This window comes from Lagenorhynchus albirostris, chromosome 20 (assembly GCF_949774975.1).
Source record: "Lagenorhynchus albirostris chromosome 20, mLagAlb1.1, whole genome shotgun sequence".
In the NCBI taxonomy this organism is placed as follows: domain Eukaryota; kingdom Metazoa; phylum Chordata; class Mammalia; order Artiodactyla; family Delphinidae; genus Lagenorhynchus; species Lagenorhynchus albirostris.
The window spans coordinates 5,608,084-5,635,611 of record NC_083114.1 but is presented as its reverse complement, the minus strand read 5'-3'; the positions used below and the strand labels follow the sequence as shown (position 1 = coordinate 5,635,611).

General features: G+C 38.7%; 1 protein-coding gene across 6 annotated transcripts in view; it reads left to right on the top strand.

Moving 5' to 3' along the window:
* Window positions 1-27,528, top strand: part of MAP2K4 (mitogen-activated protein kinase kinase 4) — a 104,632-nt gene that overhangs the window by 62,220 nt on the left and 14,884 nt on the right. For all 6 annotated transcript variants that reach the window (XR_009537536.1, XR_009537537.1, XM_060134037.1 and 3 more), the window contains 4 exons: window positions 10,644-10,763; window positions 18,109-18,228; window positions 20,626-20,677; window positions 23,571-23,698. Coding sequence is in view for 4 of the 6 variants with exons in the window: in XM_060134037.1 (XP_059990020.1) it covers window positions 10,644-10,763; window positions 18,109-18,228; window positions 20,626-20,677; window positions 23,571-23,698 (420 nt within the window). In the remaining 2 variants the exon portion in view is untranslated. The remainder of the gene's footprint in view (window positions 1-10,643; window positions 10,764-18,108; window positions 18,229-20,625; window positions 20,678-23,570; window positions 23,699-27,528) is intronic.

Below are 27,528 nucleotides of genomic sequence, written 5' to 3'. Positions count from 1 at the left end.
TGTGGTTTTGATTTGCATTTCTCTAATGATTAGTGATGTTAGGCATCCTTTCATGTGTTTGTTGGCAATCTGTATATCTTCTTTGGAGAAATGTCTGTTTAGATCTTCCACCCATTTTTGGAATGGGGTGTTTGTTTTTTTGATATTGAGCATGAGCTGCTTGTATATTTTGGAGATTAATCCTTTGTCAGTTGCTTCGTCTGCAAATATTTTCTTCCATTCTGAGGGTTGTCTTTTCGTCTTGTTTATGGTTTCCTTTGCTGTGCAAAAGGTTTTAAGTTTCATTTAGGTCCCATTTGTTTATTTTTTATTTTTATTTCCATTTCTCTAGGAGGTGGGTCAAAAAGGATCTTGCTGTGATGTATGTCATAGAGTGTTCTGCCTATGTTTTCCTCAAAGGGTTTTATAGTGTCTGGCTTTACACTTAGGTCTTTAACCCATTTTGAGTTTATTTCTGTATGTGGTGTTAGGAAGTGTTCTAATTTCATTCTTTTACATGTAGCTGTCCAGTTTTCCCAGCACCACTTATTGAAGAGGCTGTCTTTTCTCCATTGTATATTCTTGCCTCTTCTAGATAAGGTGACCATATGTGTGTGGGTTTATCTCTGGGCTTTCTATCCTGTTCCATAGAAGGATTTCTTTATCAGACATTAAGCTTATCCTGGAAGTTATCCTAAGATTTACTTGCAGTACCTGCACCAAAGTGAACTGTGGTATTAACCTGATTTTTAAAAATTATTGTTTATTCCTCATTTTTAGTTTTGAGGGAGCCCTTCCCCAAATTTATTTTGCCACATATAAGAAATGTTTGAAAAAATGAGTTCTTAGTTACAGGAAATAATTATCTCCAAGAGATAATTAATCTAAAAATCAGTTATGATATCATAAATCAGATTCAGCAAGATAACACACAGTATATGTAAGAGTTATACTTACGATACTTTCTTGACCTTTGGCCTGAGCACAGTTCCCTAAGCTGCCAGGGAGGTTCTGTGTTAGACCTAGGATGTAGGAAGTTTGAATCCTTCATTTTTATTTGCACACGCTTGGGTAAGCAGGTTTTACTCTTCTGTGAGTAGTTTGTCTTGTACTATTTTGTCTAACTCTGCCTGAGCGACTGAGTCACAGGACTGCTGAGGGCAAAGCCATGGTTGCCACAGGGTCTTTTAAAGCTCAGGTGGGACGTCCTTTGACACCGGCTGGTACTGCAGGCTTGGATCAGCATCCTCTGCAAATAACATTTATTTCACGCCCCGTTTTGCACGATGGTGGAATAACCACTGAATGAAAAGATTAGACACACACAGTCACCATCCCCTAAGGTGAAGTAGGGCCTAGCTAAGCTCTGCTTAACTGTCTGGCAGGGCTGGTTATTACAGCCAATTCTGGGAAGAGCCCAGAATTCAGGCCAAGTGTTTGAAGAAGCAATCAGGATTAGGTTTTCAAGCTAGGGTTAGAGAAATTCAAATCTGGGAGAAACCCCCAGCAGAGTTAGTCCACAGATGATCAGAATCACTCAAAACAATCCAGGGACACAGGAGTAAAGAGTTAGGAAGAGTAGCTGCAGTGCCACGGTTCAGGCCCACGGCTGGAATTGAGTGGGACAGCAAAGGCAGACTGCTACCAGAGGGAGGAGTGACCTCCTGCAGGCCTGGACTGCTGCCCCCCTGTTGTTAATTAGGTCCGGATTGACTTCTTGAAGGATCGTGCCCTGTTCTTGTTTGTAGGCTATGAGAGAAAAAACAGGGGAGAGTAGGAAAGAATGAAAGTGGGAGGGAATAGAAAGGAATGAAATTGCTGTCGCTAAAGACAGAAGGCAGTGGAACTGTTATTTGGAGGGTGAACGCGGGAGTAAAGGTCTCGTCTCACTGGAGAGACTGGGCCTCTGGATGGGTTAGGAAGGTGTGAAGGTTGTCACTGCTGGTCACTATGATGAGCTTTGAGTCTTCTAATTGAGAAGTTCCCTGAGTTAATCAGAAAAGCAGTCGGCTCTTTGCAGTTTGTGACCTCATATTTAAGGGTTTCGGGTGTTTCCCTTTCTTGGCCATCTGCCTGACATGTGTTACTCCTTCCACCCTCAGTGTCCTTCCTCTACTCTTCCAACTCTCCTGCTGCGCTTGTTTAACTTTTCCTGATCCTGGGCTGCTAGCCCGATCTCGATTCCTGTGTTCTTGCCTCTCCTTGGTATTTGGGTATCGACGTCAGTGTGCTTGAGCTGAGACCCAGGTTACCCCGATGCCTGGTGGAAAGGACCAGAGCCCTCTGCCCGAGAGTGTCAGCACCCACAGCCCAGCCCTCCCTGAGCAGAGCAGCGTGGGGCTTTCCCCTCCTCGCTGGGTGGGCCTTCTGTGCAGGCAGAGCTGCGAGTGTCGAGAGGCAGCTGGGCAGTGGGGACCTCGCCATTGCTGTCAGAAGTTCAGTGCTGCATAGTTTGCGTGGGGCCCATGAGCACTGTCGGAGGAGGGTCGTTTTAGTCCCAAGCATTGGTCTTGCGCAGTGTTCTGAAGGCAGTAGAATGACACTTGACAGGCGTGGCCTTAATTAGAAGAGCTTCTTTCTGATGCTATAGACAACTTTGTTAGGCAGTTTTGTTGAGTTTCAGAGGTCCACAGCGCTAGCATTTGATTATCCAGGTCACTTGTGGGATGCAGAAGCCATGGCTATCTTGTTTTGAATTGAGACTGGAGTCCAGTGTCTTAGGCTCTCATTCGATTGGCTGGATCCTCATGGCTTATTAAGAAATCCACAGTTGATTGCCCCATATTATTTTATGTTGCTAATGTTGCTTGAATGTTGTGGCATTGCAATGAAAAGTGTAAGTGGTGCCCTTCCAGGAGTGGACAGATCCCAAGCACGTGGCAGGGCTGCCCCCTAGTCCCTGGTGTAGTGGGGATTGGAACTCCTAGTCTGCGTGTGTTCTCTTGCTGTTACTCCTAGTGGATTCATTCTGTTAATAGAATTGTATGTAGACCCCAATAAGTAAAGTAGACAAAATTAGTGGTATTCTGGTTGATGTGATGGACAGGAGGTGCCTACCCATATCGGAATCCGCGTGGACAGTTTGGAAATGGTTGCTCTTGGTGAACTTTAATCAACCATTTTTGTTTCTGAACATTCTGGACACCTAGTTTCTGAAACCCTCTACCTTCACTTGACTGACCTGACTGAACCGTGACATAGGGCTGTATCCTAGCTTATGCAGTTATTTGGAGAAAAACCCGTCTTAACACACCTCATTCTAAATGAGGATCCTCCGGAACAATATTTGAACAATACCTCCTGCACATTTTCTGTCATTCTTTGTTATGTTATAGCCATGCCTCTGTAATTGTTTATATATCAGATTTCTCTTATCTCACTGTATTGTCATGGGTACCAAAGTTGTGATCTGTCATTTATGATCTTTAGGCCCTTAAATGTTTCAGTGCTGAGGTTAACATTGTGCTCTTTACATGTGGATGATGTAAAGAGGAAGACAATACCACCCTTGTCAAGACTTATCAAACTTGTCCTATTAACTTTGTCCTCAGGGCAGGTCTTCCCATGATGTGATATCACGTATGTTGTTGGAAGTGATCTTGCACGTTCTCTGATGATGCACAGCACAAGATATGTAGAAGGGAGAAGAAGGGGAGGTCCTACTATTAATTAATTAATTTGACTAAGTTACAATCGAGAGTTCATTAAATTGCTTCTAAAGACTCAGATGGTTTTGCAATTAAGAATTAGTATCCTTTCTTTCTTCCTTAGTAAAAACGTGTGTTTTCATAATTTAAAACAATTGATTTAACAGACACACAATTTGTTACTCTTTGTCATGAAAAACAGTTTTGCATCTGTGATCAGCACTCCAAATACTTTGCCTTTTTTTTTTTTTTACTGTTTGTTTTGGCTAATGCGGCCATCTGCTTTGATCTTATTAGTGATAGTATTGTAAGACATCATGGACATTTTTTTATGTGATCTGTTTAGAAGAAGACTCTTTAGCAGCTAAGGTTAAGTGTCTTGCTGCATCTGTGGGATATAGAATCTTTGTTTTGAAATTAGGAATATAAGAATGCCTAGGATTTCCTGCAGCCCAGAGGAAAGTGATAGCTCACTGATGTGCTGCAGTGGTTTCTGGGGTTTTCCAACTTCGTATTAGAACTGAATTCTGGACATTTCTGCTGGGAAAGCAGCACATTTGTTGTAAGGATCGAATGTTTGTAAGAATCCAAGGGGACGCTTGGGGATCTGAGTGTGATCCTTGCTCTCCTATCCCCTACCTCCCTGACTTAGGTTGATCTGAAGTCATCCACTGACTGGCAGTGGATTCCCCTTTGTGTTTTATTCTCTCACATGTTAACCTTAGGAGGAGTCCCTAACCAAAGGGCAGGGACTGCTTAATGAACAAGGCTGCACTTCTGGCAGGGCAGTATTGGTGTTTGTGGATCCTAGGAACTGGATACTTTCAAAATACGTTTATTACAATTATATCAATTAAGAAATCCTTGTTCTCTGCATCATTTGATTTTAAATGAAACGCTGTAGAACCTTCATTCCATCCCTCTTTATTTTCTGTGGAGAGGAGTCCACTCGAGATCCCATGTGCTGTGTTTGCCCAGGTACCAGCTCTAGGATTCCTGCGTGGGTGATACTTATCAGTGTCTACTCAGTCCATTGTCTTAGGCTTTCATTCGATTGGCTAGATCACGTGGCTTATTAAGAAATCCACAGTTGATTGCCCCATATTATGGGGCATTTGATCGACGCGGGGAGCATTGGATCTCATTCCTGTCCTGTGAGTGATTGCTCAAGCTTTCATCCCATTTTGGCAAGATATTTGGCAATTACTTGAGTAGAGAATATAAATACTGTTGGTCACCTTAGATGGTGAGAGGCGCTCAGCTAGAGGGATGAGCCACAGCCACTGAGAGCTGAAATTGAGCTACCTGCAGGCGATAGCGGATCCCACACGGCTTTGCCGAAGGGTAAAGACCTTCTGGTGCTCTGATTTCGGTTGGCGGTAAATTGAAAGTAGCACTTTGCCTAATGGCCCAAATACTAATAGCTTGCATCACTTTATTCCGTGTTAAATTGTTTTAGTCAATGCCTAGAATAATCTTTAAAGCCATACACTGATTTCCTCTATAGTTGTTGAATACATCACCTTGCTGAGTTTCGTTGTGTCCGTGCCCAAATTTCTGATTGGGGAACTCACCCCTCATTCCCTTTTGAATACTCATACCTTATTCCTAACTTACTCTAAGCAGCCACAGATGAACACGGGCACCTTGTTACACGGTCCTCTGAACCCTCAGCTGAGCCCTTCAAAGACCTGGCAAGAATGTGTCATGTGAGAGTTTAGAGACTGTACCTGCCAGGACTAGTGGTCATGCCCTTTCACATTACTTTTCCCATTTTTTCTGTTCCCCACATCTCTTTCCCCATGTATTTTCTCCATTTCAAAACAAAAACACAGATGGAGTATCAGTTAGAATTGATAGACATTTTGTAAGTTTATTTGACTGTGTTGCTGTTTTCAAGTCTGTCTTTCTGAAGTCAGTTCCTGGACTCCTCGGTTCTTGATTCCTGATATGTTTGCAGGTGACGTGTATCTCTTTTGCCTGGAACGCCCAGATCCTAGAAACATTTGTTGTACACATTGTGGAACTACTGTTTTTAATCAGGAACATGTATGACTTATCAGTCTTCTTTACCCTGAGTCTTTCGAGTATGTGATGACCTATTTTCTCCTTCTCTAAACACGAATGGGATCAGGTAACCCAGAGGGACTTCTCCACACACACATTATCCAACAGATAGAGCTGGTCATTGGCCTGACCTTTCCTTATAGCTTGAGTTGGCAGGTAGAACAACTTTGGGATTTTGGTGAGAGTCCAGAGTTCTTGCATAGGACACAGGCAGACACAGACTGGGGTCCTTTCAGGGCGGGCCCCAGTGCTTTGGTGTGTGCCTGGCTTCTCTAGCAACTGAGCTAGCTCTGAGAACTCTGACACGGAGATGTGGGTTAACTCTGAATCAGAGTGGGTGGCAAGGACACTACCGGAATCAGCTAGGTGTTCATTGAACGCCCAGGCAAAATGCTCCTTGGAGACCCGCTTCTGAGGACCTACGCTGTGGGCCTTTTTTTATTTTCTCTTTGCCAGTTGAGCCATCCTGGCCTTACCCCATAATAGCTAGTGGGTCATTATCATACTCTCCCTTTATCCCTTCTGACCTGACCTCTGAAAATAAATTTAGGAAAGCGACACTAATGCGGTCATAGTATCTCAGTAACAAGGGGTGAAATCGGTTTCCTTAAGAGTGTGTACTGCCTGTTTTCATCCATCCTCTTGGCTTCTTTCTCTCTGCCCTTTCCACCCCAGTCCTTCAGTGAATTTAGTTTTAATAGTTCCCCCAGTCCCTTTCCATCCTAATAATGTGTCTTAATCAACTTGAAAGTCCTTCATACTTACTGGTGTTAGTTTTGTCCCTAACTATTCATCCTTGATGAGTACCAGCAAATTACGTGAGAGGTCGGGTTGGCAGGGTTTGGAGATAAGGCGAGAGAATACTGTGTGTGAAATCCCAGTGAAAGGAGTATTTATACTTTAAATTCATGTTGTTAAAAATTGAGGCATTCCAGATGAGGCCAGGTATAAGCTGTCAACATTTAAATTTACCAATGACTTGAAGATGTCACATTGTACAGGAAGAAGGAAAGCAAACTTTCAACCACTTCCTGGTATTTCTGTATGATTGGGACTGTTCTCAAAGTGGGCATTGCTGAGTTCTGTGCATGAGGTAGGAGAGGGCAAGAGGGCAATTTCTAACTTAAATTTTTTAGCTTGTCCTATGGAACTTGTTGACTTTCTATAACTGTAGCTTAATCCTTACAGAGTTCTAGTAACTGAATTTGTGGCTGCTTCAGCCAATGGCATGAGTTGGATTGGCTGCTTTAGATAAGTGAAGCTCTTTGGAATTTTTTTTTAATTAGATAAGAACCATGTATAACACTAATAGTCATACAACCAGGGAACTAGGAATTTATCTTTTTTTCCCTTTGCCTCTACTAAGTGTCTAAATGAGAGTCATTTTGGTGTTGCTGATCTGTAGCTACATGCAGTTTTTGTTGGCACTTACCTGCTTTTAAAGCTTTATCAGAGTATAAAACAGCTTTGTATACAGATTTGGACAACAATTTTAAAAATATATTTTTAGCTTCAGGTATATAAAATTTCTTCACTGTAGCAAACTGCTTATATAAGTAGGGTAGTAATTCTTGTTTTGCTTTAAAAGTGTTTTCTCTACATTATGTTCCAAATAAAGTAAAATTGTAATAATTTGAAAATAACTTCATTATTGGAAATGCTGTGTAGGTTGATTTTCAAAACGTAGTTTAGTTTGTCCTGAGAGAATGTGATAACTTAAGCTAGGTTAATAAAACAGTGACAAGTAAAAGCTCAATAGCCCCATAATGAAGAAACAAGAGTAATTTTAATGATATTTGGGTGAAAGTGAAACTTTTCTTTAAAACTTAAGGTTCTTGAGATGATTTTCTTAAATATTTTCTACTTTCTTAAATAGAAAAAAAAAAAAAAAAAGGGTTTGCTGAGACCAAATGAACATTAGCCTTATCTAACTTTAAATTTATGGTATCAATAAATGAAAATTTCCTGTAATTCAAGGCATTTATCAACACATTTGATTTCTGAACATTTAAATTACAGGAGCATTTCAAGTAGTGTAATTGGCTTCACCTTTGCATTTTCCAGTACCCTCATTAAGGACAGCTTTATAAGGGGAAGGGAAGTTTGTTCTCAGTGATGTGTTCCATTTTTGGTGATTATGCTCCCTTCATTAGAGAATCCAAGCCTTGCTTATTTCAAATGGTAGAAATCTTTTCCATACACATTACTTTGATGTTCAATTAGAAAAACTTTCCTGGTAGTGACTTTTATTACTAAGTATTTTTTCATTTGAATCATCGATTATTTGTGTTTTCTAACTTGAATTACTTATTGAATTACTGAATTAAAATCATTAATTTGAAGCTACTGCTATTGTAGGAGATGTATGCTTATAGTTAATCTCCTCTTTGAGTCCTTCAGGCCTTTTGAATTAACTTAGTTTATTAATTCCTCACATATAATAAAGGTTACAATACGACCCTAAAACTTTAGTATCAGTATAATTCAGAGCTAGCTGTACTTGCTCTGTTTTAAACAATTGAGATGCAGTACCAGCAGCTAGTCCTCCAACGCCCATCTCTTGGGCGAGATGCTCAGAAAGCGTGAGGAGGTGGGGACAGGCATCATTAAGAGCAGTAGGCCATCCAGCAGACCCCCATGTTCTCTTTCATGCTAGCAATGGCATTAAAGAATATTTTACAGATAGACAGATTTTCCTGCCATGCTGACGATCTCAGAGATTACAACTGTGCCAGGAACTCTCTCTCCGGTATGGTTAGTAATAATCCTATTACATCAGTTAGATGCTGGGACTTCAGTTAGGTCTCCAGTTCACACAGTAACATGTATCCTTTCTGTAGCAACAGCAGTGTTTTTAGAAACTGGTCCCCAAGAGTCAGTTATTGATGATAACTACTGAGGTTTATTGTAAATTTAGAAAACCATATAACCAGTTTAGGGAAACAAAAAATAAACTAGAAAGGAGGGCATCTTTTAAAATAGTGTTTTATAAGTGTGTGTGTTAGTACACTTGTAAATAAGGAAAAATAGTAAAAGTAGAAAAAAAAATTTTTAATCTATTAATAGTGAGAATTCTTTAGTAGGTAGAAATCTTCCGCAACCAGAGATCATTTGCTTTTTCTTCCCTGTTTGTCTCTAATTACCAGTTCTTTGTCTTTTAAGTTTAGATACATAGGATTATTAAGTCTTTTAAAAATAATAGCGTTCCCAAATTAGTATTTTCACAGCTACACTTTTAAAGTTATATTTTTTAAAACAGAAGTTAATGTAATTAAAATGTTTACAAAAATTTCAGTGTCATGTTTTGAACAAATACAAATTACATCTCTGGGCTAATTTGACTTTTTAAAACTATCCCTTTTGAGCAGACATTATGCCGATATTGATTTAAAAGCAAAATTAATCTCCAAACTATGAAAGTACAGAAATGGGAGGGGGGGATTTTCTTAATTTTAAAAGTACTAGTCTTACTTGTTTTTATTTTTCATTCTTCTTATTTTTTTCTTATTTATCTGGGCAGGATATTCAGTGTGAAAGTTTGGAATAAATCAGTATGTACAAGATGGATGCCAGCTAGTAAATTTTATTTGGTATGAAGTACTGTAGCTAGCAGGCTGTAAATTTTAAGTTGCAAAATTAAATTTGTTTGTATTTGGAATATGTGGAATTCCTCATTTAGTGTGGGAAAAATGAAAATTAGAGAACCTACTTCTATTCCTTATACACCTGCTTATTGTCGTGTCACATGGAATACATCTTTTGTATTTCTCTGTGCCTCTGGCTTCTCTTCCGTAAAATGGGTTCAAGAGTTTAATTGACTGCCTTCACCCTTTCAAGAACATTGAGGACAGATACCTTGAAGTCTTTGGAAGACAAAATGCCACCTTGTATATTTTTTGATACTAACTTGCCTTGTAAGTATGTGCTATGTATTGTACACAGTGGTGCGGTGTGACATTGTGAAATTTTTTTATGAGAACAGAGCTGTTTGCATGCCTTGTCATTAAACTGTAACTTCATTATTAATATTTTACACTGTCTGAACTTGATTCTTTCCTGTCTCTAGTGCAGTGGGAGCTGTCGCCCTGAACATCTCCATGTTCTGTGCAGTTCCTGGGTGGGTGGCAGGGCTGGGGACCCTTATCTTTTGTGGGAGTCTTTTAGAATTGTGCAGAGTCGTCGTTTTACAGGTGGGTTGGGGATATACCCCAGGTCTGCAATGTACAGGGGAGGACCTCATCATCTGAGGAGCAGACAAACAGCCCTCTGTCTCCTCATTTTTAGATTTTCCTCCACATGTTTATGCTGCCCTGCATTCTGACTCACGAGTTGGAGAGTCAGGTAGAACTTTTTGTTTTTAACATACAGAAAGCGTGGTGAAGGGGGAAGATACCAGTACAGGATTTGGGAGACATGGGTCATAGTCTGTGTGCTGCCCCTATGCTAGTTCTCACTTTTACCTGTTCTGGGCTATTTTCCATCTCTAAAGAAGGAGGATGCTAAGGCGTAAGGATGCCAGGGAGTGAAGAGGGCTGCTCTTGCGTTGAATGCCCAGATTCCATACAATTCTGAAATAGTGATTAAAAGTATGTATGAAACTACTGATAATTATTCAACGTAAACTGTTTAGAGGATGGCTTGTTAAGATTTTCTTTATATTTGCCGGCAGGGCATTCCTTCCATCATCATCAGTGAATGCTTGTGGTTAAAAAGCCCTGTGTCCCTTAAAGAGTTCCTACGTGCTATTTTGTCAAAAAAATTTTTTTCTAAGTGCTGTTTTGTTTTTCTGTGATAAAATGATTCTTGTAAAGTATAAGGAAGATGATAATTTTTATGTCTGGTTAGTATTTGTGAAGTCTGCTTGGAATTTTTAGTCTTGTGGTAGTGGTTTTTCTTTGGTTTCTAAAGTTGTTTTATGTTTTTGTGACATCTTTTGTCATTTTTTTCCAGAGAATTCGGTCAACAGTGGATGAAAAAGAGCAAAAACAACTTCTCATGGATTTGGATGTAGTGATGCGAAGTAGTGATTGCCCGTACATTGTTCAGTTTTATGGTGCACTCTTCAGAGAGGTAGGAATAAACCTAAGCTTGGGTCTTAGCTGACAAGTGGACGTCTACTTGGAATGAGTAAGAGGATGGCAGGATTTGATTCCAATCTTCAGTTAAATGCCGTACATTAGTAATACATTGATTTCTCAGCATTTTAATGTATCGCCATGATAATTTACACATTAATTTCTACCATTAATGTTCCTTTGGTTAAGGGGTGAACTTCATACTTTAATTATATTAGTTAATTAAGTATTTTATGGCTGTCATTTGTGAATTCCATATTTCCTTCTTCACATGTAAATATTTTCTGTTTTTTGAGAACCTGGCACAAGTCATCTGGCTTCTAAATATGTTACTGTATTTAGATCTATCCCTTTTGTCCTTGAGCTCCCTCAGTCCTCCCCGACCCCTTTTTTAAACTTTCATTCATTTCTGTCATCAAATGTATCTGCATTTAGCATAAGCATTTATTTGTGTCCACCCACAATCCTCAATAAAATTCATCAGACATGGAAATTAACAGCTGCAGTAGAATTTCTTTTATCTAATTCTGCTATCCAGATTTTTATGTAGAAGCTAGAACTTCAGTTTCTTGGTGTCAGGATCATATATCTCTTTTGGTCTCTGACTCTCCTGTATCCTGCTACAGGAGGATATCACTTCTGCCTGCAGCTGTCAGTGCACTTGCTCATTTCCAGTCACACCACTCCCTAAAGCAGGGAAGTGAGTTGGGGTCAGGAAGTAAAGGTGGAGCTGTCAGTGAATCAGATACTTCATGGTGTCCTGGACAGTTATCACACACTTGTGATATTTAATTAGGTGAATGGGAATTGAACTGAACTCTTAAGCATTTTAAATATTCTTAAAAAAATATCCATTATAGGGCTTCCCTGGTGGCGCAGTGGTTGGGAGTCCGCCTGCCGATGCAGGGGACATGGGTTCGTGCCCCGGTTCGGGAGGATCCCACGTGCCACGGAGCGGCTGGGCCCGTGAGCCGTGCCCGCTGGGCCTGCGCATCCGGAGCCTGTGCTCCGCAATGGGAGAGGCCACAACGGTGGGAGGCCGGCGTACCGGAAAAAAAAAAAAGCCATTATCATTTTGAAAATGTTAGGATGAGCTGGTACTGGTGGGTTTGTTATGAACTGGTGAGGAAAAACTGCATCCCACCCTGCCCTTCTTTTTGGGACTGGATTGCAGAGGGTGTCGTTTTGGGGGTTTTGTTAGCGTTATTGACTTAAAAAATATTATGTTGTAAGACAGGACTGAATGTTACACTGAGTAGAAAGATATGAAATCTTATCATTGGAGAAGACCTTAGAGGTTTGTCGATTAATTCTTCACCCAATCCTGAAATATTATTTATTTTTCTGTGCTCTTAATAGATAACTCTATTAACCAGAAGCGTTCTCCTTCATGATAGAGCCCATCCCTTTGTTGAATCACTAATTAATCACTATTAGTCTTAGACTCACATAGCTTCTTTCTCCTCCTGTCCTTGTACTTTTTTGACTTGAGTGTTCATTTTTATGACCAGATCTGTTGAATTTGTTAACTTTCTTCCCCATGTCACATAGTATTACATCACATCAGCGCACACAGTCATGTACTCAGGCAGGTAACTGTATCCTGCACCGAAGTATTATATACTGTTATTCTGTTTGTAAGATCATGAATCTGGAACTTTCTTCATGTTGCACAGGAATCTTGCCATCTCCTCCTCCCTTCTTCCCCCAAACCATGAATTTCTTCTTCATAATCATAAATCCCCTGGCCACACTACTCTTCACATCTCATGAAGAGCAGTAGTTATCTGGAATGGACTAGATTTTCTCTCCTAACTGGATGCCACAGTCAGCTTTTCCATGCTGTGCTCACTGTCTCCGTAGACTCTCATGGGCTCTATCTCAGCCCTAATTCACCTCCATAGTGCTCAAGAATGCCAGTTTATTTCTCATGTTCGTTTACTTGATAATTCACTTAAGCAACATTTAAATATATAGCTCCAGGCTAGATAGTGTGAAGTCTGATTTTATGAAAAGAAAGCAGAGTGATATCCATGATTGAAAAGTTACTGGAAACAAAAAGCTTGGAATAGTATCTGAACAGGATCATTATGATTCCTTATGAATAGCTGGGTAAAATTCAGTTTCATATCTCAGGAAGGTTGACTGGAATTGAGATATGCATCTAGAAGCACTAACATCTATTGAATGCTCTATAGATTCCACATTTATTACTTTCACAACAGTCTCAGGCAGGTTGGTGGTATTATCCCCTCTTCCCAGGGAGGAAACTGAGATATGAGTACTAATTTGACGAAAGTCACACAGCCAAGAAGTGTCACGGACAGGACTTCAGAGACAAAAATCTCACTGTTCTTTCTGTTATACCACAAGTGGTCCAGGGATAAAGAACTTGAGCTTCATTTAAGAAATAATCTACTTTTTAAACATTGCAGTTTTTGAGTATGATAAGATGAAGGGTCAGGAGCTATACAAGTAAGTTGTGTTAAGTCACAAAATGCCTAGTTAGGCTGAACATGAAGCCACCCCCCCCCTTAGATCTTAGAATGCAGGAAGTAATAGGTACTTTCTGAATAATGCAGTTTTAGAAGCAGAAAGTTCACCTTGAAGAGTGCATAGTCAAAGTTGTAACTTTCCTGAAGTTACAATGGTTAAAAATAATAAACATTTATTTAATAATGGTTTGGAGAAAGATTTTTGAGCTAGATCACTTAAAAGAAAAGGATCCTTTTTTGTTGACATGACCTTCAGGGTTTTTTTTTGTTTTTTTCTGTTTTGTTTTGTTTTTGCGGTACGTGGGCCTCTCACTGTTGTGGCCTCTCCCGTTGCGGAGCACAGGCTCCGGACGCGCAGGCTCAGCGGCCATGGCTCACGGGCCTAGCCGCTCCGCGGCATGCGGGATCCTCCTGGACCGGGGCACAAACCTGCATCCCCCGCATCGGCAGGCGGACTTTCAACCACTGCGCCACCAGGGAAGCCCCACCTTCAGTTTTGATAATAGACACAGAATTCTGGGTTTATGAAAGGAAAAGACTGGACATGAATGAGCGCATTCAGGACTTGTGAGAGAGACGAATGCTTGTAACTCCCATCCCTGTGAAAAGCCTCCAGAGTATTTAATTTCACATAATTTATATGACCACAGGACATCAGCTCTTGGTCTGATTCAGTCAACCAACAATCACGGAGCCATGAGATGTTATTTTTCTTCTTCTTGGCAGCAACAGTGTAGAGGTTAATCTTGCCATTGGGTAATATTGAGCCTCTGAAAGTTCCATAACTTTATTTGGAGCAGTGAATAAATAACATTTAATACTGAAGTTGGTAACTCATTTATTGCTGTTGTCTCCAACCATGTGTATACTTCTTTCTAGGATGAAACTAAATGAGGATAAGAAGTCGAAAATACAACTTGGATTTTATTTAGATAATTTATTAAGACATCTAATTGCACAGGTTTCTAAATTCATTTTCAGAATTGGTAGACAGGGAAAAAAGAGCTTGACAGTATTGAATAATGAAAGTGACTTTTAGCCTGTAGCTTACATAAAGGCCAGACCTACTATTTATGTTATCAATACTGAGACTTAGAAGCACTTTTAAAATGTCTTTTAATATATACATTTTCAGAATTTAATAGCAAGGAATCCCTTATTTAAGATATCTTTTGAGGTTGGGGAAACTCCAGTGTAGGAAATACTGTTCTGAGTAATCTGTGACTATAGGAGTTCATCAGGTTATGTAAAAGGCAGTGATAGGGCTTCCCTGATGGCGCAGTGGTTGAGGGTCCGCCTGCCAATGCAGGGGACATGGGTTCGTGCCCTGGTCCGGGAAGATCCCACATGCTGCAGAGCGGCTGGGCCCGTGAGCCATGGCCGCTGAGACTGCGCGTCCGGAGCCTGTGCTCCGCAACGGGAGAGGCCACAACAGTGAGAGGCCCGCGTACCGCAAAAAAAAAAACACACAAAAAAGGCAGTGATATTAGCCAAATTTAGTCACCTCCTTCCTTTCTACCCCTACTTCTGCTCATGTTGTCCTTTCCCCTTCATTCCCCACCCCGGCAGGTTTTAAGTACAGCTTTATGGAGGTAAAATTGGAAATCAACTGCACATATTTACAATATACAATTTGATATGTTGGAACAAATGTACACACGTGTGGGCTTGTCACCATAATCAAGGTCATGAACATACCCACCTCTCACGAGTTTCCTTGTGTCCCGTAGGTTATACACACTTCCTCTCTGCTGTCGCCATCCTCAGGCAACTGCAGAGCTGCTTTCTGCCACTGTAGATGAGTTTGCATTTGCTAGAATTTTATGTAAATGGAATCATACAGCATGTATCCCCTCCTTTTTTTTTTTGTCGTCTTTTACTCAGCATAATTATTTTGCAGTTCAGTTTTCTTTCAAAGAGTTCTCTTCAGGTTATCTGTTTCTCCCTGAGTGATACTTGGTAGTTTGATTTTATTTTCAGAAATTTGTGCCTTTTATCTAAACTGTCAAATTAATTGGTATAAAGTTATTCATAATAGCCCAATATTATCATCATAATATCTGTAAAATCTACAGTGATGTTACCTCCCTCTCTCTCTCATTCCTGATGTAATTTGTATCTTCTCTATTTTTTCCTGATTAGTCTGGCTAGGCTAATTTGTTAGATGTATTATTCCTAGGTGCTTTTTTCTTTCTACTGTGAGTGGTGTCTTTTTTTTTTTTTTTGGGTTCACAGGCCTCCTCTCACTGCTGTGGCCTCTCCCGTTGCGGAGCACAGGCTCCGGACGCGCAGGCTCAGCGGCCACGGCTCACGGGCCCAGCCGCTCCACGGCATGTGGGATCTTCCCGGACCGGGGCACGAACCCGTGTCCCCTGCATCGGCAGGCGGACTCTCGACCACTGCGCCACCAGGGAAGCCCAGTGGTGTCTTTTTAAACATTTTATTTTCTAAGTTGTTCCTGTTGGCATAAAAGTTATGTTATTGGTTTTATCTGGATGTTGTCTCTGAAACCCTTATCTTGATCTTAGTAGTTCAGTTTCATTATCCTCCACCTTCCTTTTCAGTAAATCCATATTCAGTAATTTTTATTTTTGTATTTCAATTGTGTGGTTGTCTGTCTTTTGCTTGAATGTGAAAGTAATGTTGCTGTCACTGCTTTTGAGGCAGCTCAAACCATTCCTTTTTTTTTTTTTTTTTTTTTTAACGCAGCTTATTGCTGTTGTCTATTCTCAGTTATGGCCAAAAGGAACTGCTAGAAGAAATACATTTACATTAGGTTATGTGCCTTAGAAACTACAAAGATTTCCCGCCCTGGAGCTAATTGCTCCTTTGTATCTGCCCTTCTCACCTCAGTTTACTTCTCACCTTTATTTCCCTTGTTCCCTTGTCTTTCCTTCTCTTTTGGTTGCTTTCCTATTTTTCCACCCTTTCCCCTTCTCCCCTCATTTTCTTAACTCTAGTTTTTAGCAGCTGCCAGGCGCTTTACTTTGTGCTTTACATATGTTAACTCGTTTGATCTTTATCATATTCCATTGAAGATTGTGGGGCAATCCCATTTCATGGTTAGGAGTTAATGAGGCCCAAGCTTATATAAGTGGAGAGTGGGAGAGCCTGGATGAGTAAGTCAGGCCTTCACACTTTAATCAGTGATTGTCCCACTTTGCTATATTACTGAAGTTAAGTTCCTTCCTTGCTGTTTTCCTAAGTAGGTGAGTTAAATGTGCTATCCTTTTCTCTAATTAAAAAATTCTGGTAAATCTATTGAGATGGTATCTTTAGATTGAAATAAATTCAAGTGTGTGTTTTGGGTTAATAGTGTTAGTCGTTTATGAAGGTTATTCTGCAAGAGCACCCAGAAAAAGAGACGTAAGAAGAAAGATTGGAATAACTATAAGTGAAAGTTCACTTTGTCAGATATGCTTTACAAATCAGCATTCTGTGAAGCCATGGAGCTACATGGACGTTGCAGCAGCTGGTTCTACTTTAAGAGTGGGATTATTCATCTCAGCAGTCATCACAGCATGTGCTGTCTCTACATATAAGTTAAATGTCCTTGCATTGGAGGTGTTGATAGGAGAAAGGAGTTATGTAAGTGGATTCTGTTCATGGCTCTATCGCTAATTAGCAGTGCTGTTCTGAGCAAGCCATTTTACTTCACCGGGCATAGATCTCTCGTATGATCAATCCAAGTCAGTTGTTAGGGGAAGGAGGTTAGTGGTAGAAAATCTCTAAGGATATAGCTGGATCCATAAATTAGAAACCATATGCAAAATTTTTTAAAGATAATTCTTGTCATGATCCCTATAGCTCTTTTCACTCTCCCAAGGTACTTCGTATTCCTTGTTTATATGTGCACATACTTTTACAGCATTATAAACATGGAATCTGCTTATAGCCTGTGTTTTCTCATGCATACCTCATGAACTGTATAGTTTTCAAAATAATTTAATTTTAGGTAATCCTTTTAATAATGTACCATTTCATCTTGTGAGATAGTTGAGGTTTTTAGTTTGTTTTTGTTTTTTCTTTTTGTAATTTATGAGCTATTTGTTTAAGTTAGGTTCCCAGTCATGGGATGACTATCAAAGGGTATAGGCACTTTTATTTCTCTTGTTTTGTTGTCAGATTGCCTTCAAACTGGTTTAAAACACTCTACAGTGCTGCCAATAGTTTTTGAATGATTTGATTTGATTATAGCCAGCATTTGTTCATTTAAGGAATGTTTATTGAGCCCCTGTCGTGGTGGACTATATGTTATAATAGGGAAGATCAATGAAAACCATAATAAATAAGTAAATTATATTTTATATTAGAAGATGATAAAGGCTCTACAGAGTAGAGCTGTTAAGGGGATGCTGAGAGGGGGATGACTTGCATTTTGAATTGGGCATTTTCAATGTCGGCCACTGAGAAGGTGGCATTTAAGCAAGGACTTTAGGCATTGGGCTTGCTTTATGTATTTTTTTTCTTTTTTACTAATTTAAGAAGTTTATATAGTTTCTCAAGATTCCTGTAGTCTATTTCCTTTGTTAGTGAGAATGAACAGTTTCCCACATATTTTCTGTTTTTCTATTTAATCATGGCAGAGTTTGAAAATTTTTATAAAAGTCCAAAGGTTTTCTATGTAGGACTATGCCCATTCTTAAAATTAAGAGTAGGGAAAATTGGGCAACTAAGTTTGTGTTTGAACATGAGGAGAATATTCTGTCCAGCACTTTAATAAGGAACAAAAATTAAAAAAAAAAAAGATTGCTTCTTCTCTCATTGTATTTCTATTTTAAGTAAAGGAAAGGTGGTACTTAATGTTAAGATGTATAAGAATAACCGATATTTGTTTTTTTATAGGGTGACTGTTGGATCTGTATGGAACTCATGTCTACCTCGTTTGATAAGTTTTACAAATATGTATATAGTGTATTAGATGATGTTATTCCAGAAGAAATTTTAGGCAAAATCACTTTAGCAGTAAGTACTTGGTTTTCAAATTGTTCCTTGTATACATACTTACATAAAGATGCTACTGGAGTTTTGAATGCATACATCTGAATGCCCTTCACAGAATGTTACTGACCTTCCTAGAAAATCATTATAATAGGAAAAGAGACAAAAATCACTTCTGTGGGGTAATTAATACAACAAGTAGTAAGAATAATTTTCAAAATACTACATTGACACTTTCCATTATTGAAAAGTACGTATTGAAATCATACATTTCAATAATAAATACTACAGTATTCTTTCCATTAAAATCAGAGTGAACCATAATAGACTGTGCTGTAAATAAGGCTAGAAAAAGCAATTTTCTGTTCCTCTTTCCCTTGTTACTTTAACTGTATTTAAATGGGCTATATTATCACAGTTCCGCTTAAATTAGAATTGCAGCAGTCTCCTTGAAATCCCTTAACTGAAACTCTTTAGACTAAGTATATTTCCTGTGGTTTAAGATTTGGGCTATTCTGTCTAAACTACTTAAATTGTTGACTAGCAATTTCAGTAACCAGCATTACTACTAATTTGGTCAAATCACTTTTAGCATAGTACCAAAAAAGAAAAGAGGCACTGTTTTGCTTACGTGTTTATAGTTTTGAAAATGAATTAATGATCATTTTCTTTCTTGTTCTTTTAGCTAACAAAGGTCATTCACAGTTTTTTCACAGAAAGAAAAACAAATTTTTTTGATAAAGTTAGTAAGTTTCTTAGAAACCCCTGAGAATCTGAACTAATGACATGACCTGGGTTAGTGGATGTGTAAACTAAATTTTATAGGAAGTTGTAAGATAGATATTCTGGTTGCATGAATTTCCTCTTTCTTCCTGCATCCTCCACATCCAGTATAGTCTGCCTGGTAATTGTCAGTTTATCCTGTTTAATCATTAAGGGTCAGTGTTAAAATAAGTAAGACAGTTTCTGAACTGTATTTTAGTGGTAAGAGATATGTGTGTATAACTGGGATTTAAAAAGTCAGGTTAAACTCTAGTCATAATCTTAAGATTAATAGGTCTCATGTTAATATTTTAAATTATTTACCTGAATTAATGCTTAATTTAAATGTTTTATGAGCTGTTCAGATATATACCCTTTCATATAATTTTATAAAGAAACTGTCTAGTATAAACAAGTTTTACTAGAAACTTCTTCATTATTCAGACAGGTGTATGAAATTTTATGTTGATCACTTTAGTCATCTCTCTTCAGTATACCAAACCTAGCTTTATCTTGGAACTTTTTACTATTCATAATAATTATAATGGAACAATAGTAGAATAATGATAATAGCCCATGGTTACTGAGTGTTTATTTGTGTCAGGCCAAGATCTCATGACATTTTATGTTCATAGCAACTCTCAATGGTAAATAGTGTAACCCCCTTTTTATTTACAGATGACAAATCTAAAGCATGGAGAGATTAAGTAATTAATTTGCTTTGAAATTCATATATTTGTCAGTGTAAATGATTTAAGCCCAGACACTCTGATCCTAGAATCCAGCTGTTAACCACTGCATGACAGGATGATCATGAAGTTGGAAAACATAGATAAAATTATTTTATCCTAAATTGCAATATATGTAATATATACTAATAAATCATTTATTATATATTTGCCTGTGTTTCTAGACTTGGTGATCATCCTTTTTGTTAAGCGTAACATTTAAAATTACTTTGTGTTAAATCTCTTCTTGCTAATTAATAACCCCATGAACAAGCCTGGCTGTTTGAAGCATTGCGAGTTTGTGTTCTGCACCCAGCAGCTTGATGGCAGCGGAGACTTGACCTTTCTAATTGGAGGCCTGTGCTTCACTTCTCTTTTAGTTTGAGGTTGTAGAAATGTTAATTCAAGTCTCTGTTTCCTCTATTCCTGGAGAAATCTTTGATTTCCTGATCATGAGCAGTGATCAAACAACAGGATAAATTCTGGCTCTGCAAAAATTACTTTGCAGGCTCCACACCCAGTGAGGGTGAATGATTGTGAGAAACTGAGAATTTGGAAAAACTTATTAACTTAGGGTTGATAATGGAACCAGACTGTTGGACCTTTTTGTACTAAATATATCTGTTCCTAAAAAGTTCAATGGTATGAGAAAGATTATACAACTTTTTAATGACTTATTTTAAAAATTGTAAGTTACCTGTTTGTTTTTTTAGCTGTCAGGGAAGGGCGTGTAAAGGCAACTATGATTTCATATCTAAAATCATAATTTAGCATCTTCAGCTAACATAAAAAATGGACAGAATATTGAAATATTAAGCCCAAAAGAATGCAAAGAGCTACCCGAGCTGTTATTTTACGGTAAGCTATTGTGCTATTTGATTAGAAGGAAATTGATTGTTTATCCCATCCGTCTCTGCTTTTTCCTCCCTAGACTGTGAAAGCACTAAACCACTTAAAAGAAAACTTGAAAATCATTCACAGAGGTGGGTATGAACTGTTTTTTTTTAGACTAGAAATTAACATTTTTCCTTAATAGGAAAAAAAATTAAAAGTTACAGTGTATTGTATAACTTTTACTAAAATACTTGTATTTTTAGCAAAACATACTATATGTACCCTAAAACTTTATTATTAATTTAGGATTTTTTTCCCTTTGGGATGCTATAAATTTCAGTCTAACTTATTAGAATGTTGGGGCTTAGTTGAAAAATAATTATTCATTTGCCTGATAGATAATTAATGTTTCTCTGTCTATACAAATAAGGCAGGAAGGTGAACCTGTGGACCGTCAAAGAAGGATCTGCAGGATAGCACCCTCGATCATTTTAAAGGCACGCTACTGTCCCTATCAAGTGTTTCTTCTTTACTTGGGAGGATATTTTTGTAAATTGAGAAAGATTCTTTAATTAGTATTTTACATTGAAATTCCTCTAAAGCATTTGTATTTGTGAAAACAGTGATCTTGGCCTTATTTAGACACAGGTCCAAATTCAAACATTTGGTGTCTGTCTTTTGGGAGACAGTGGGATTCCTGAATTTAATTCAGCAAATAGTTTAAGTAGTTGCTCTGTCTTATTACTATGCCAGACTTGGGGTAGTGAGGCAGTGGCTTTGAAGAGGCACAGTTCTGTACCCTCAGTAAATCTGTAGTGGACAAACCCAAGGTGATACATGGCAGTGTGTGATTCAGCCTGACAACACAGGAAGGAAGGAAACAGTCGTATTCAGAGATGCGAAAAACCTTGAATTCTAAGGTTAAAGGGCTCTAAGGTTGTGATTAAAGAGATTAGTAATTAGGGCATTGATTTAAGTAATTTTTATTTGAGGTTGACCCTGAACGACTGCAATTAGTTAACCTCGAACATCAGAATGTTTCATTTAATTTTGCCTGGCTTAATGCTTGTTAAAGATAATTTTGGCTAGCCTTCTTATTTTCTCTTTTGTCCTAAAATCATGTAGGATTAGGTTCCTAAACAAAATTATTTTGTTCCTCTTGTACTTCATCTTGTTCTTGTTTTGGATTTTTTCCCTACCTTTTTTTGTCTATATTTGGTAATTATGGGAGTATTACCTTAGGGCATCTGACAATTACCTTAGGGATTCTCACCAATCACAGTAAAGCACTAAGACACTGCCCAAGGTTAAATAAAAGGGAAAGGCTTCAAAAATAACTTTGGTTTTCCTGTGACTAAGTAAAATGATGAATTTATAGCAGTCTTTTTTACCAGCTAGGATCAGGTAGCTTTTTTTTTTTTTTGCTGTAATTAGAGTGCTTTTGATTACAAGTAAGAGAAAATCCTGTTAACTGGCTTAAACTTCAAGGAAACTCATTATCTGTCGTAGTAAGTCCAAAGATAGGGTGGCTCCAACACGATATGATTAGGGCTCAGGCTCCCTTCTTCTGGCTCTGCTCTCCTTAACATGTTGGCTCCATCCTCAGGGTAGTAACAACTAAAGCAGGTCCTGTGTCACACCTAGCATAACAGCCTCTTGAAGAAGAAGCTGTCTCTTCTTGTGTGGCTGTCTTAGCAGCAGGGAGCTCTTACTTACTTGTCTCTCACATTTTCTCTTGTCTCCTTCATGCCCTTACCTAAACTAGTCCCTGGCAAGGAGCATGAGGCTACCCTGATAAGCTTAGACCAATCAGGACCCCGTGTTTGGAGGTGCGGATAGATGTACACAGAGGAGGATGGATCTCAGTAAAATGAAAGTTCCATTAGAAAGGATGATGGCATGCTTAGGAGTGGATGTTTGATAGGCAGTCAGCCGTGTCAGTGATGGTAAGCATTCTTTTCTGGATTTTTTTGTAGGTCCCCTTCTGAGTTACAGACAGATATTTTTGTATCCTATATTTATTTCTGTCCTTTTTATTCATGGAACCATGACAGGGACAATTAAATGCCTCGAAGGATTGAGATAGGGACAGAGAATTAGTGAGCAAGGGCAGGGAGAATTGTCCAGCTAGCTGATTTGCACACACTGGCAGTGAGTGAGTTGATGGTGAGTGAGGAGGAGGTGATAACCTAGGGGCCAATGTGACAAGACTGTGTAAAACCTGGAGAACCAAATGGAAAGGATTCAGCTTTCTCAGGTGTGCGGGAAAGCACACACACTCTGAGAATGGTAAAAATGAATCTAGTTTCTCCAGGATGACTCTTAAAGAAGGTTGGTTGGGAGAAACTCAATGAAGCCATCTAAGATCAGAAAAATCTCTCAAGGAGAAATAATTATTAAGTGGATACATCTACTGAGTACTAACAATGTTCAGTTTCTGTAATAGGTGTTTTCATTTCCACAATCCTATAAGTTAGGAATTATTACTTATATTTTGTAGATGAGGGAATTGTGGTTGCTAAGTGAAAGTTCAGGAACTTGCCCCAGGTCACATTGTGAATATCAGGCCCAGGTCTTGAACCTTTGCTTTTTTGATCCCGAAGCTTGTGGTCTTTTAGATGTACTGGATTGGATACTTTCCTAAGTTAGATAAAGCTCTCCTTTAACTAAATTGTGAGTTTATAATTTGTATACTTTGCATTTAGTTGTATAATCTTTGACACGTATTGTAAAGTAGCTTAGTATACTCTTACAGATTAAATTCATCCTGCATGTTTTGACTGTTAAGTAATGAATTTGAAACAAGTAAATGAGTATGTCTCTTGATGAAAACAAAACTTTATAGAATGCCTAAATTTAATATGAGGAATTTTTTGATAATGAGTTTTTAGCATTCAGAAAATTTTTTTCATCTTAGCTATCTGAATTTCAAGGACTTGATCACTTAATGTTTTCTAAGGTTTTTCAGTATTTTTCCTTGAAATACTTTAGAATATAGCTCGTTTGATTACTTGAACGTTGAGTGACATCTGTGTCTTGCAGATATCAAACCTTCCAATATTCTTCTGGATAGAAGTGGAAATATTAAACTCTGCGACTTTGGCATCAGTGGACAGCTTGTGGACTCCATTGCCAAGACAAGAGATGCTGGATGCAGGCCATACATGGCAGTAAGTGCAAAGGCCAAACCTTCTTGCTTGACATTCATTGCACAGAGAGCCTGTGCCCTTTGGTGCTGTACTACTAAGGAATCTGCTTTGGTCATGCAGTTTCACCATACTAGAATATTCTCCTCTTCCACGAAGACCAAACTCAGTTCTAGCTCTTCTATGAAACTTGGCGAAATCATCCCAGTGAACTCCTGTTTCATTGTCTTACCGTATTCCTCTTGCCTGGCACTGAGCATTTATGGTCTTTTCTGATTACTGTTTTTTCATTATATTCTAGTTAGTTCTCAGAAGGCCTCTTTTGTACGTCTAGACCCCCATATGCTGTCTTGACTGTAGGAGGTACTACAGTCAAGTAGTAGACATATTGATTGTATGTTTACAATCACTGTTACAATTGATTGTATGTTTACAATTGTAGTAGACATATTGATAATGTAAGTGGTGCTGTTTCTGGTTAGAGAAGAATAGGAAGCCGAATTCCTCACAGAACTCAGTATGTCTCATAGCATGTTCAGAGGTAAGAGAAACTCACTGACACGTGCAAGGTAGAGGCATTAGTTATTTCTCAACCTGGAGTGTTATAATTCCTGCTCATGCATAGGAAAGCTACTTATACTGATATGTTTATTTTGTAACCAGCCAAAATACTGATCTACCTCTTTTTTTAAAAAATTAATTTATTTTTGACTGCGTTGGGTCTTCGTTGCTGCTCATGGGCTTTCTCTAGTTGCGGCAAGCGGGGGCTGCTCTTCGTTGCGGTGCGCGGGCTTACCATTACAGTGGCTTCTCTTGTTGAGGAGCATGCACTCTAGGTGCGCGGACTTCAGTAGTTGTGGCGCACGGGCTTAGTTGCTCCTCGGCATGTGGGATCTTCCCAGAACCAGGGCTTGAACCCGTGTCCACTGCGTTGGCAGGCAGATTCTTAACCACTGCGCCACCAGGGAAGTCCCTACCTCTTTTTTGAATAGGTTTCAGATGGCACTCAAGGTACCATTCTGCAGGTAATTTTTGCCTTAGCATTCCTCATATTTATTGATCTTTCTCATATCTATCTACCTACCTATAATCATATATATTTTGTTACTTTTCTCATGTTTATTTTTGTTGCTTTGCCTAGAACTGTATCAATGTTGAATGACAGTATTGATGGTAGGATTCTTATGTTGCTTGACTTGAAAGCAAATGTCTTTTTCTGGTTTACTAAGTGTATGTGTATATATCTGTGTGTGAGAATGTGTGTGTGAGAGAGAGAATAAGAATGAATCAGAAATGGCTATTAAATTTTATTAAATGCCTTTTTGGCCTTGTTCAGTGTATGATAAAATGTTTCTGTGCAGCTGTTGATATGACACATCATAGTAACATATATTTCCTGTGGTTGAACCGTTCTGGCATTCCAGAAATAATCCCTACATGGTTCATAGTTTATGTGTTTAATATATTTTTACATGTGCTATATTAATATTTATGATTGCTACATAAAAATGTTTGAGATTGGTTTGTAGTATACATTGTAAAGGTTTTAGATGGGCTATGCAAGTTTTAAAAATCGAATTGGGAAAATTTTCATCTTATTTTATTCATACAGTAAAAAAGTATTGATCACCTAGTAATCAAAAACATAACTTTGGCCTCCTTGAGCTCAGAAAATTTTCCCCAGAGCTCAGAACAGTTGTGATGGTATAGTTTTCTGTTCTTTGAGGTTGAAATCCATCTTGGCCAGGAGTCTTTGGGGAAAGATACATAATTCTTTTTTTGTTCTAAGATTTTTTTTTTATGTGGACCATTTTTAAAGTCTTTATTGAATTTGTTACAATATTGCTTCTGTTCTATGTTCTGGGTGTTTGGCTGTGAGGCATGTGGGATCTTAGCTCCCCGACCAGGGATCGAACCCGCACCCCCACTGCATTGGAAGGTGAAGTCTTAACCACTGGCCCGTCAGGGAAGTCCCCATAATTCTTTGAAAACTGTGAAATTTTACTGTTTCCTTAGCATCACACATATGCGTGGGTGGGTGTGCGTGTGTATACATATACATACTTTCCTTTTCTTAGTTGTTTTAAATGTTGGGTGTAAGACCTGTTTACTGCAGTGTTTTAAGTACCAATTATGTGGTAGTTTTAAAATCTGTCCAATCTCTTTAATACACCTCCCTTCAAAAGGCGGTGGCTAAGTACAGCCTTGAGTGTGGACTGAACTTAGGCACTCACTTCTCATGAGTAGCATGTGGCAGAAATGACAGTGCATCCCTCTGAGAGTTGGTCATAAAGAGGCATGTGGCTTCGTTCTTGGTTTCTTTCTTGGATTGCTCACTCTGGGGGAGGCCAGCTGCCATGTTGTGAAGACACTCAGGCAGCTTTACAGAGAGACTCATGTGGTGAGGAACAGAGGCTTCCTGCGGTACTGTGTGAGTGAGCTTGGTGACGAGACCTCCTGCCCCAGTGAGGCCGACAGCCCTGGCTGACATCTCAGTTGAAGTCTCATGAGAGACCCTGAGGCATAACCACCAACAAAAATGCTCCCTGAAGCCTGACTCACAGAAACCTGAAATAATAAATGTCTGTTGGTGTCAGCTGTTAAGTTTTGTGGTGCTTTGTTACACAAATAGCTAACCAGTACAAAGTGATTCATGTTAATCTTTTTACTTATTACTTGCTTTCAAAGCATTTTAGTCCGTACGTTTCTGCCTTTTGGGACATATTAAAATTCTTCTTTTAGCATGATAAATGGTCAATTAAAAAATGAAATATTGGAAAGGGTCTGTTCTGTATTATAATTATATTCAGCACTTTTTTTAACTATTTATTTTTAATTTTTTTTGGTGGGGGGCTGTGTTGGGTCTTAGTTGCTGCGCGCGGGCTTTCTCTAGCTGCAGTGAGCAGCGGGGGCTACTCTTCGTTGTGGTACGTGGGCCTCTCATCGCTGTGGCTTCTCTTGTTGCAGAGCACGGGTTCCAGGCATGTGGGCTTCAGTAGTTGCAGCACATGGGCTCGGTAGTTGTGGCTTGTGGGCTGTAGAGCGTGGGCTCAGTAGTTGTGATGCACCGGCTTAGCTGCTCTGCGGCGTGTAGGATCTTCCTGGACCAGGGCTCGAACCCATGTCCCCCGCATAGGCAGGTGGATTCTCAACCACTGCACCACCAGGGAGGTCCCTGTTCAGCACTTTTTTGCCATTTTAATATAAAAAAATAGAGGAGTTCAAAATTTGAAAATATTGAGATTGTCAATTTCTCCTTATTCCTTGGTTTTTATTTTGTATACTTTAATACAAAGTAACTTGAGTTGTGTATTTATTATAAATTATATGTTTTGGATATAAAATTGTTTTATCTACTACTTTTTTGCTGTTTTTGTTAATATTATAGACCCTATTCTCTAAGTTGATATTTTCCTCTTGTTAATTTTAAAAAGCTTTTTGTTTTTCAAATCCGTACTTCTGACTTAGATTTAGGATACAGCATCTTTAATTAGTTTCATGGATCTTAAATCTCCACTCCTCTCAAAGAATACTTTTCAAAATATTAAAAATATTACATGTACAAATAGAGAACGAACATGTGTCAAAAATATATTTAACTCATTAATGAGAAAACTGGACAGACAGGTTAGTGAAACTGGCTCAAAGAACATTTGCATAATTCTGTATTTACAGTCACTAAAGAAGGAATATTGCAACAAGATGGCTAATCAAAATATAAATTTGCTAATTATCTCCAGGTCAATAAAATAATAACTTTTGGGGTTGTTGGACAGAAATCATTTGCATCCCTACCTGACAAAAATCTGCAGGTTATTGTGTAACTTAAGTGTCTGGGCCCTAATGAAACAAGT